This window comes from Narcine bancroftii, chromosome 1, assembly GCF_036971445.1.
Source record: "Narcine bancroftii isolate sNarBan1 chromosome 1, sNarBan1.hap1, whole genome shotgun sequence".
Classification (NCBI taxonomy): domain Eukaryota; kingdom Metazoa; phylum Chordata; class Chondrichthyes; order Torpediniformes; family Narcinidae; genus Narcine; species Narcine bancroftii.
In genome coordinates, this window is record NC_091469.1 from 266,540,166 (window position 1) to 266,552,884 (window position 12,719).

At 40.1% G+C, this 12,719-nt stretch overlaps 1 protein-coding gene across 1 annotated transcript in view; it reads left to right on the forward strand.

Annotated features, from left to right (window-relative positions):
* The first annotated feature begins 438 nt into the window (after nucleotides 1–438).
* Nucleotides 439–12,719, forward strand: part of LOC138742820 (ethanolamine kinase 1-like) — a 369,247-nt gene continuing 356,966 nt past the window's right edge. The window contains exon 1 of the mRNA XM_069897775.1: nucleotides 439–735. Within this exon, the coding sequence (XP_069753876.1) occupies nucleotides 559–735 (177 nt within the window). The 5' untranslated portion in view covers nucleotides 439–558. The remainder of the gene's footprint in view (nucleotides 736–12,719) is intronic.

Genomic DNA, 12,719 nt, shown 5'->3' on the forward strand with positions numbered 1-12,719 from the left:
TCACTGAACCGGCGCCATCTTGCAAATGCGCGATTGGTGCCCGTATAATACTTAGCTGAGCCTGAGTCCTCTGAGGCTTGAGAGCTCCAATCGACGACTCCATGGCTTCAACTTGGTAGGTCGACCTCAATTCTTCAACACTTTTATAAGGTAATTTGCAATTATAAGGTAATTTGCAATTGAGCTTTTGATTTCTTCACATTTGTAGCCATTTCAATCCTCCACTATTCCAAAGTCTGTAAATACTATTTTTAACCACTTTTACAAGTATTAAAATTGGGTATTTATAAGTCTAACTGGGGGAAGGTGGAACTTCACGTCTTCCCTCTATGCCATCTTGCCATGCCCCCCCATCACTCCCCTTTGTGAGGCGTGCTGACGTCACTCCCCTTTGTGAGGTGTGTGATTGTTTAAAATAAAAATCAGTTGGTAGTTGACTCTTCTCTGGTAGCTGTTGTTTCTTGAGCTCTGCAGTTAATCCCACTAAATTGGTGACCCCGATGGGTACTCAATGTCTTTTGAGCCCCAACAGTGAAAGATGGTAAGAAAGCCTGTAGAATGGATGCCACTACTGCACTGCACATGGCGGCTGTGAAACTGCCCACCTTCTGGCCTCACAGACCACATCCATGGTTCCAGCAGGCTGAGGCCCAGTTCCACATTAGGAACATAACAAATGAAGCCACCAAATTCTGGCATGTAGTCGCCTCATTAGATGAAGATTCTGCTGCCAAGGTAGATGATTTTATCAACAACCCACCCGAGGAGGATCAATACAGTTCTTTTAAGGCAGACCTCCTTGTTTCATCTTGTATTTGTATTTATGAGTTCTTAGGTAATAGATGGATGAAGGAAAAGGTTCTTTACTTTAAAGTTGATATAAACAGCACATGAGGCTGCAAGTCTCCATTATAGATCTTACATACTATGTCTCCTGCTCTGTGTCAGCCCACTGCTGGCAGCCAACTATAATCAAATGGGAGCCATGATCATTAAGACATTGCTAGTTGCATTGCAGCCATGATCAATATCATTCCACTCCTCACGTCTTTTGGCATGTCTGACCTGGCAAGAGGCACAATCTTACTCCACCTCAACAATTTGGGAGACCTAAGGCCATCAGAATCATTAAGGCATTGCTAGTTCCATTGCAACTATGATCACTGTCATTACATTTCCCTTTCTTAAAACAAAAGTAGCTTACTTTTAACTAACATCTTCTCTTTGTATAACTCTGCAATTTTAACTTTAACACCAAGAACTTACATTTTCATTATTATCAATTATTGTTAACATTTTTAAAACTTGTTTTGTGTGTTCATATTTACATACACTAAAACTTGAAGAGTGAATAAGATAGCACAACTTCATTCTATAACAGGAGACTTTAAATTTACTCAATGAGTCTCTTGGGAGGATTCATGTGTCTTGACAATCTCTGGATTGATTGTCCTTGAATCTGAGTTTTTGCCTCAGATGATGTCTTCTCAGTTGTGTATTCAGGTTGTTCAACAGTATCTGTCTTTCCATCTACTGTGGTTGGTACCATTTGAAGATTTTGATGATTTCTTCACAAAACAGCACCTTCATCTGTCTGAATGGTGTATGATCTTGGTTGGACTTCACCAAGGATAGTTCCCTTCTGAGCCAATATCTTTTAGCCTTATTTGGTCACCAGTGTAGAGTTCCAGTAGGTTTTTTTGTTCCTCTGTCAAAGTAATACTTTTGCTTTTCTTTCTGTTGTTCTTTGAACTTCCTCACTCTCTCCCCCTCTTTTGTTTTTAGGAGGTTCTCCTGAATGGGTAGGTTTGATCTTAGCCTACATCCCATAAGGAGTTGTTCTGGTGACATACCACACTCGAGTGGCATTGTGCGGTATACTAGCATGCTCTGGTAAAATTCTGTTCCACTGTTTTTTGCCTTGTTCATCATTCTTTTCACTGTCTGTACTGATTTTTCCACTAGACCATTGGACTGTGAAAAATGAAGACTTGATGTGGTGTGTACAAAGTCCCTCTCTTTGACAAACTGTTGAACTTTAAATTGCAAAACTGGGATCCATTGTCTGTGAAGACTTCGCTTGCCATGCCACATCTGGAGAATATGGCTTTCATACCTTTTATTACCGCATCTGCAGTGGTGGTGTTCAGTCTACACATCTCTGGATACAGGGAGTAATAGTTTGTGACTTACAAGGTAGTCCTTCCCTTGCCTTTCGAATAGGTCAGTGCCAACCTTCTGGTAAGGTCTGTTTGGTGCTGGGTGTGGCTTTCATGGTTCTGCAGGATTGCTTGCTTGATATTTCTGTTTTTTTTTCTCAGTTGTCTCAGTGTTTCATCTTTGTTTGTCTCTGACTTTATGAGCTCCATTTTTGCATCTGATATGGGCAGTGCATTTGTGATAATGTCCACGAAGGCCTTCATGTCTTCATTAATTTTTGTGCTTGTGGGGTCTCTTGTGTCAACAGCTCTGCTCTGTACATTAGCTTACCTGGAGTGTACACCACATTCAGTGTCTAGCATTGCAGCCTAATCATCAGTCTTTGTATTCTAAGTGGACATTCATTTAATGGCTTTTGGAACAATGCAATCAAGGGCTTAAAGTCAGTCTCTACACTGATTACTTGTCCTGACACAAACTGATGAAATCTTTCACAGGCGTATGTGATGCTGAGCAGCTCCTTTTCAATTTGAGGGTATTGTGTCTCCGCGTCTGTCATTGAGTGTAATGCATACTCAGTGGGTTGTCATTCATCATATTTTTGCTGAAGAACTGCACCAAGCCCACTATGTGATGCATCTGATGATATCTTGATGGATCTCGCTGGGTCATAAAACTTCAGAACTGGTTCCTCTGTGAGCAGTTTCTTTAGTTCGCTCCATGACTTTACATGCTCAAGATTCCACTCCCATTCAATGTTCTTTTCTGTTGGTCTTCTCAATGAAGCCACCTTTTCTGAGAGGTTGGATGTGAATTTACCCATATAGTTGACCATTCCATTAAACCTCTATGTCCTTTTTGCATTGTGGCTTTGGCATGTTCCCAATAGTGGACACCTTTCTGGGATCTAGTCTGAATCCCTCACTGCTAATAATGTCTCATACAAATGTTAGTTCTGTCACTCCGAGCTGGCATTTCTCTCTATTCAGCTTCAGGGTTGCTTTCCTTGTTGCTTCCAGCTCTTTCCCTAGTCTCTCATCATGCTCCATTCTTGTGGTTCCCTATACTATGATGTCATCATTGAGGTTTCAAATCTGTCCAGGTGCTCATGGACCACATGGATAGTTTTGTGATGCACTTCAGGAGCTAAGACAATTCTGAATGGTAACCTTAGGAATCTATATCTGCCAAATGGACTATTGAACGTGCACAGTCTTGAACTTGCTTCATTGAATTTCAACTGCCAAAATCCTGATGATGCAACTAACTTGATGAAAAACTTTGCATTTGCAAACTGTGACATGATTTCTTCACACGTTGGAAGTTTGAAGTGTTCTCTCTTTATTGCTTGGATCCAGGCAAATTCTAAGCTTTCTGTTCTTCTTGTCCATCTATCTTCTGAATCACATTCAGGCTTTCCATCCTGTCCAACTCTGCTTTTAGTTGCTTTTAAAGCGCAAATGGAACTTTTCTACATGGATGTATTATCGGTGGCACACATTTTCCACTTTGATCGTGTGTTCTTCTGGAAGGCAGCCTGGACCCTGAAATAGGTCATTGTACTCCTTCATGAGTTCATCATAGACTGCCTCTCCTTCACTTTCCACAATGAGGACTCTTTTCAACAGGTTCAGTTTCTCATGGGCTGTTAATCCTAGACAATCCTAATTGTCTGTACATCCTTTGGTACCATGATGAATGCTAGCATGTCCTCCTTGTACTTGTGTTTCACTTTGACCATGCGTTCTCCTTGCACTGGTTTATCAGTACCTGAATATCCTGTCACCTTCATTTTTGTTCCATACATCTTTGGTCTTGGTCTAATCTTCTTAAAATCAGTTTCTGATATTACATTAATTTATTCTCTAGTATCCAATTTAACTGAAATGTATATGTCATTTACTTTTAATCTCAACATCCAGTCTCTGTTTTCTTTCTTGTTTTCAGTCACATCTACATAGAATTCCTCTATCTCCCTTTCATCTACTGCATGAACCTTGCTTTCTTGCACTTGGTTCCTACAGCAACGGGCATAATGGTTGCTTTTGTTGCACATATAGCATATGCTGGACACTTTTTTGGTAGGTGTTGTGCACCGCATCGACAACATGGCTTTCAATTGTCCCTTTCATTTTTGTTTGCAGGCCACACCTCTCTTTTCACATTGGCATGCATTTGTTAAATTGTTTATGTCCATTCGTGCTTACTGCATCCTCGTTGCAGCTAGTTTCACTGAACAGCTCTTCTGCCTGAATATTTACAGTTTCTGTAGCCCAACCCAGTGCAATGGCTTTTTCCACTCTAGATTTTGCTCTCAGTAGTCTTTCCCTTAGACTATTATCTGGAAAACCACACACAATTCTCTCTTTTATCAGCCAGTCATTCAGTCCACCAAATTCACATGTTTTGCTTCTGTTTTTCAATTCAGTAACATAATACTTTCTTATGTTTCCTGTACACATGAAAAATCTGTGCCTCTCAAACATCACGTTATGTTTAGGTACTGTTCCATTATTTTTTTTCCAGTTTCATTTTGTCTCCTTCATCAGCAAATGTGAAGTTATTATACACCTCCAGGAATTCATCACCCACGATATGTAAGAAAACTTGACACTTTCACTTTATCATTTTTCTCGTCAGCTCTGACTACCACTAAATACAATCCAAAATGTTAAATTAAATCTGTTCCAATTTTCAGCCACATTTCTTGTCAGCTGAAGTTTTGCTGGTGTATGTAATCCTTCCATTTTTCACTTTGTTAGCTTCTCTTCACTGATCAGTTGCTGACTTTAGATTTTACCTTTTAAAGTAATTCCTTTAATTTCCTTCATCCCACTTCTGACACCATGTTTCATTTTGTATTCATATGTGTGAGTTCATAGACAACACATGGATGAAGGAAAAGGTTCTTTAAAGTTGATATAAACAACTCATGAGGCATGTCATGAAGCTGCAAGCCTCCATTACAGATCTTACTTATGTGTCTCCTGCTCTGTGTCAGCCCCCTGTTGCAGCCAAGTATAATCAAATGGGATCTAAATCCTTAAGGCATTGCTAGTTGCATTGCAACCATGATCAATATCATTACACTCCTCATGACTTTCGGCATATCTGGCCTGGCATGAGGCACATGCTTACTCCACCTCAACAATTTGGGGGAACCTAAGGCCATCAGAACTGATTAATGAAATGCTTGCGTTAGCTGCTTAATGTTCAAGGCAGCCTTCTTAAAATGGCTCCCTCATGACATTGTCCTGCTGCTCTCTTCTTCTGACTTCTCCAAACCAAAGGAAGTGGCAAGGGAGGCAGACTGACTTCACAGGATACCACAGCCTCCCATGGCAAAGTTTCAATAGGTCACCTTGGACAGTCAAGTCAATGCAGCCGCCAGTTTTACAGCCCTCCACAATCTACCGAGGAAGAAAAAAACATTGGAGAACAGTGAGTGGTGTTTCTACCAAATTGGGACAGGAATGAGTGCCACTGGGTGCCACCATGCAGTTACGTGGTTGACTCCCAGGGAAATGACAATGTCAACTGCCACTGATGGCCTCGGCAGTTGGCGACCAGACCGACCTGTTATATGCCACTGACCAGCGCATGGATCCAAACTGCTAGTTGATACCGGACCTCAGCTCAATATCTTCCTGCCATCTTCTTATGAGTGGGAATCTCGAGTGCCTCAAGCTGATTTACATGCTGCCAATGGCAATACAATAAGCAGTTATGGTACAAGGTTGATACAACTGGTATTAGGTGACACACTTTACCGCTGGGCTTTCACGCTAGAGGCCGTAGGACAGCTCATTTTAGGAGCGGACTTCCTGAGGGCACATAACTTGTTGGTAGACGTGAAAGAGCACAGTTTGGTCCATGCCCCCACATTCCACACATGCCCACTTTCTTCAGGTCATCGGCTGGTGACACTGCTACGTGGGCAAACACTCACCACTGATGATTTTGCGAACTTATTAGCAGATTTTCCTGAATTACTTGCACCAGATTTCCATTTAATTCTCTATGCATCATGGAGTTCAGCAATATTTAACCACCAAAAGCCTTCCCCTACATTCCAAGGCATGCAGACTTGCCTCTGACTGGCTACTACAAGCCAAAAAAGAGTTCAAAACTATGGAGAAACTGGGCATCATCCGAAGGTCCGATAGTCCTTGGGCATTGCTACTCCATATGGTGCCCAAAGCATCTGGTGGCCTAAGACTTTGTGGAGATTACCGACGCCTCAATGGTGCAACTGTGCAGGATAGGAATCCAATATCACGCATTCAAGATTTTGCCGCCAATCTCCATGGCAAACGTATCTTCTCTAAGGTAGACTTAGTAAAACATTATCACCAAATTCCTGTCCACCCAGAGGACATCCCTAAAACGGTCATTATTACTCCATTTGGTCTATTTGAGTTTCTGAGGATGCCTTTTGGCTTTAAGAAGGCGGCTCAGATGTTCCAACATTTCATGGACACCATCACAAGAGATTTTCCCTTCCTTTTTGTTTATCTCAATGACATTTTAGTGGCCAGTGAGTCATCACAAGAGCACAGACAATGCCTGAGACAATTGTTCCAGAGGCTTTGGGATTTCGGCCTTTCTATCAATCTTGCAAAATGTGCATTTGGCAAAGCACAATTGACTTTTTGGGGCACAGGATTTCGAATGCAGCCACAACCCCACTTCTAGATGAAGTATCAGCCATTTAGACCTTCCCAAATCCCACTACAGTTAAAAGACTACAAGAATTCCTGGGAATGGTTAACTTTTATAATAGGTTCCTCCCAGCAGCTGCCAGGATCATGAAGCCCTTGTTCCACATCCTCACCGTCAAACCTAAAAAACTCTGGACTACAAAGGCCACAGAAGCATTTGACAAAGCAAAAGAGGCGCTTTCAAAGGTAACTACGTTGGCCCACCCCCATATGCACGCCCCGCTTGCACTCAAGTCAGACACATCGGACATTGCCGTAGGCACAGTCCTAGAACAGAAAATCAGTGGTCACTGGCAACCTCTCGAATTTTTCAGCCACCACCTACGCCTGCCCGAATTAAAGTACAGCTTTTTTGACTGGGAGCTGTTAGTACTTTATCTGGCCAGCAAACATTTCAGATATTTTCTCGAGTGCAGGCATTTTACCATGTTTACTGACCATAAGCCTCTAATGTTTTCCCTTGCCAAGATTACGGATCCCTGGTCAACTCATCAGCAGAGACATTTAGCCTATATTTCTGAATTTACTTCTGATGTGCAACATTTGTCTGGTAAAGACAATATCGTAGCTGATGCTTTGTCCAGGACAGAGATCAGTGCTGGATCTCCGGGCTCCTGCAATAGCCCAGCAAGAAGATAAGGAGATACAACTTTCCGTATAGCTATTAGGGACCTGCTCTTAGCCGACGTTCCAATGGGCCACGACCAGAATAACATACTTTGTAGTATTTCAACCGGCCACTCATGACCATTCATCCCATTGTGGCCAGAGAGACAATGACTCTGCAGTGCGCTGACATCACTCCCCTTTGTGAGGCGCACTGACATCACGCCCCTTTGTGAAGCGCGCTGTCATCACTCCCCTTTGTGAGGCACGCTGACATCACTCCCCTTTGTGAGGCATGCTGATGTGACTGTGAGGCTCGCGATTATTTAAAATAAAAAAACACTTGGTAGTTGACTCTTCTCTGGTAAGCTGTGGGCTCTGCAGTTAGTGCTTCTAAAGTCACAATATTAAAAATAATTTTTGCATGATGAGTATGAATTTCATGTTTAGTGTACTGCTATATAATTTTGCACTTCTTATTTCCCTAATGTGTATAACATCTGCCTAAGCTTGTAGGCCATAATAGTTCTTGTTCAGCTCTTTATGACAGAATTTTGGTTCTGTTCATTATTACTAGTTTTCACATAGTAATACCCACTTAACATACACGTTAAGCCTTATAAATATTTATCCAAGTGCAACATATTCCAATAAAGTTAGATGTTACTTCTGACATAATTGAGACAGGTTGACTCAAATTTACGAAAAGCTGCTAAATATGAAACACAAAGATAAATGATGAGCTTTCTAAGTTGTCTTCATTTAAAATGTAGACATATAATGTACAGTGACAAACTACACAGTGCTTATTGCTGACCTTGCACTAATTGGAATATTTGGGTGGCATGGGCTGGAAGGGCCTCTTACCTACCATGTTGTATGTCTAAACTTAAAAAATTAAATTTAAATGAGTTATCAGATTTCCTACCATCAATCTTTTCTTTTTTTTAAACTTTATTTATTCATTCAAAATACAAATAGTAAATAACATATACAACAATTAACCATAAACATGAACGTTATATTTTATAGAAAAGAAAAGAACCCCTCCCCCCCCTTCAGCCAGCTCTCCTAAGGAGAGCCAAAAAGAAAGAAAAAAAAAATTAAGGAAAAATTAAACATACATATTGAGATCTAATCAACGTAAATCAAAAGGTAAATATTCTGAATATAACAACCACATTAATAAAAAAACTATAGTTATCACATGAAACATGTAATTTTTTCCATTATTAAACAATATTAATATCAATCATGTGTATCTTTCCACGTACTAGCAATATATTTTTTTGCTACAGATAATGCTAAATATACAAAAGCAAGTTGAGATTTATCTAATCCCAATCCTTTCAGAGGTTGCAAATTGCCCAATAAAAATACTGTCGGATCTAAAGGTATTTTAATCTTATACAGGTATTCTAAAAACAATTGAATTTTCTTCCAAAAAGATTGTATATATATATATATATACATGACCAGACAGCGTGAAAAAAAGTTCCAACAGAATTACCACATCTAAAACACAAATCTGATTCATGAAAATCATACTTTTTTAGTTTTTCAGGTGTTAAGTATAATTGATGTAAAAAATTATAATTAATCATTCTTTCTTCTTCTTTGGCTTGGCTTCGCGGACGAAGATTTATGGAGGGGGTAAAAAGTCCACGTCAGCTGCAGGCTCGTTTGTGGCTGACAAGTCCGATGCGGGACAGGCAGACACGATTGCAGCGGTTGCAAGGGAAAATTGGTTGGTTGGGGTTGGGTGTTGGGTTTTTCCTCCTTTGCCTTTTGTCAGTGAGGTGGGCTCTGCGGTCTTCTTCAAAGGAGGTTGCTGCCCGCCAAACTGTGAGGCGCCAAGATGCACGGTTTGAGGCGTTATCAGCCCACTGGCGGTGGTCAATGTGGCAGGCACCAAGAGATTTCTTTAGGCAGTCCTTGTACCTTTTCTTTGGTGCACCTCTGTCACGGTGGCCAGTGGAGAGCTCGCCATATAACACGATCTTGGGAAGGCGATGGTCCTCCATTCTGGAGACGTGACCCACCCAGCGCAGCTGGATCTTCAGCAGCGTGGACTCGATGCTGTCGACCTCTGCCATCTCGAGTACTTCGACGTTAGGGATGAAAGCGCTCCAATGGATGTTGAGGATGGAGCGGAGACAACGCTGGTGGAAGCGTTCTAGGAGCCGTAGGTGGTGCCGGTAGAGGACCCATGATTCGGAGCCGAACAGGAGTGTGGGTATGACAACGGCTCTGTATACGCTTATCTTTGTGAGGTTTTTCAGTTGGTTGTTTTTCCAGACTCTTTTGTGTAGTCTTCCAAAGGCGCTATTTGCCTTGGCGAGTCTGTTGTCTATCTCATTGTCGATCCTTGCATCTGATGAAATGGTGCAGCCGAGATAGGTAAACTGGTTGACCGTTTTGAGTTTTGTGTTCGCTAGGATTCTACTAAATAGAATAATACCTAGTGTCGCCGAGAATATTCTCCCAGAATCACAGTGCGGCTTTCGCGCAAACAGAGGAACCACTGACATGGTCTTTGCCCTCAGACAGCTCCAAGAAAAGTGCAGAGAACAAAACAAAGGACTCTACATCACCTTTGTTGACCTCACCAAAGCCTTCGACACCGTGAGCAGGAAAGGGCTTTGGCAAATACTAGAGCGCATCGGATGTCCCCCAAAGTTCCTCAACATGATTATCCAACTGCACGAAAACCAACAAGGTCGGGTCAGATACAGCAATGAGCTCTCTGAACCCTTCCCCATTAACAATGGCGTGAAGCAAGGCTGTGTTCTCGCACCAACCCTCTTTTCAATCTTCTTCAGCATGATGCTGAACCAAGCCATGAAAGACCCCAACAATGAAGACGCTGTTTACATCCGGTACCGCACGGATGGCAGTCTCTTCAATCTGAGGCGCCTGCAAGCTCACACCAAGACAAAAGAGAAACTTGTCCGTGAACTACTCTTTGCAGATGATGCCGCTTTAGTTGCCCATTCAGAGCCAGCTCTTCAGCGCTTGACGTCCTGCTTTGCGGAAACTGCCAAAATGTTTGGCCTGGAAGTCAGCCTGAAGAAAACTGAGGTCCTCCATCAGCCAGCTCCCCACCATGACTACCAGCCCCCCCACATCTCCATCGGGCACACAAAACTCAAAAAAATTAATCATTACATAGCGTGCAATTATCAGTCTAGTTACACTATCATAACAGATATCTAACCAATCATCCTCAGAACAAATAAAACCAATATCCACTTCCCATTTACTTTTAGATTTATCCCAACCCTTTTTATCCATACCATCCTGTAATATTTAATACATAGATGAAATATAACCCTTCTCTGGTACCTTCATAAGAAAAGTCTCAAATTTAGTCATTTCAGGTAAAAGCATATCTCTACAAAACACATGTTTTACCAAAGATCGAATTTGATAATAAAGAAACAAAGAGTTCTTATCAATACCATAACTGTCCCTCGTCTGATTAAAAGATAAAAATTTACCTTCTTTAAAACAATCTCCCAAATTTTCCACACCTTTAAATCTCCAATGTAATAAACTTCGATTGTGTATTGAAAAAGAAATAAGTTGATTATTATAGAACAGAGTTAAAGCCGATAATTCACCCCTAGAACCTATCATTTTATTTTTCTTTATCCATAACTTCATTAAATGTTTCAATATATGCACATTATGTTGCTGTAACAAATTTATATTCCATCAAAACAAAAATTGATGTATTTCAAATTCAGAAATATTTGCCATCTCAATTTTGGCTCAACTAGGGGGCCGTTCCAAATCCATCAATGAACTAATAAATTTAAGTTGGGCTGCTTCATAATAATTTCGAAAATGTGGTAAACATAATCCCCCTAACTCATATTTATTCAAGACTACTCTTGAAAATTTACCTCTCCATAAAAACTCCCTAACCATTTTATTCAAATCTCGAAAAAAAATTTATCAAGTAAATACGGAATAATTTTTCCCAATTAACTTTATATCCAGAAAGACATCCATATTGTATCAGACACTCCTTCAAGTGCAAAAGTGATTGTCCTGGATTTGTTAAATACACCAATACATCATCGGCAAATAAATTAATTTTATATTCCTCATCTAAAACTTCATACCCTGTATCTGTGTATTTTGTCTTATCAGCTGTGCTAAAGGTTCGATCTCTAACGCAAACAAAGCTGGTGATAAAGGACAAACTTTTTAAAAATTTAAAAAAAATTTTCACACTATAAACCATACTGAACAAAATACATACATATGTTATTTTCTCTTGAATATATACAGTGTCATTTTCTCCCCTTTTCCCTCCTCCCTTCCCTCCCTCCCTCACCCCTTTCCCATTTATTCAAAGTTCAATCTATAAGATACCTTAAACCCATTAAACAATTTCGTCACTTTATAAAAATAAACAAGAAAGTTTTGTCTTTTACTTTTATATACTGAGTCAGTTAATTTCGTTGTCTTCTCCTTCTGTCATTTTAGGTGGTGGAGGTCTGTTGTAGGATTTCTGTATTGTGTTTCATGTATGGTTCCCATATTTGTTCAAATATTGTGATGCTATTTCTTAAATTATATGTTATTTTTTCTAATGGAATACATTTAAGGACAACCTTGATGAGTTGATCGAGTCAATTTAAACAGTTCCAAAATCAAGCCATATGTCAATACTCTAGCTACCGGTTTACTAATATAAAGCCTTAATCCAACCAATAAAGATAGGACCAAACTTAAATTTCTCCAGAACTTTAAACAAAAAATTCCACTTAACTCTATCAAATGCTTTTTCTGCATCTAAAGATATCACCATCGGGTGATCTAAAGATTGTCGAAATCTATTAATCAAACTAATCACGCACAAAATATTATCTGAGGCATATCTATTCTTTATGAAACCTGTCTGATCCATATAAATCAACTTAGGTAAAGTTTAGCCAATCTATTCGCTAAAATTTTAGCTATTATTTTATAATCTACATTTAACAACGAAATTGGTCTATATGAAGATACTTTCAAAGGATCTCTATCTTTTTTTGGGATTACTGTAATTAAAGCACTAGAACAAGACTCAGGTAATTCATAGTGTTCTCCAACTTGAAGGAATACGTCTCCAAACACTGTAGATAAATCATCATAAAAAATTTTATAAAATTCAACCGAAAATCCATCGTCACTAGGCGATTTACCGTTCGGCATTTCCATCATAGCCATTTTAATTTC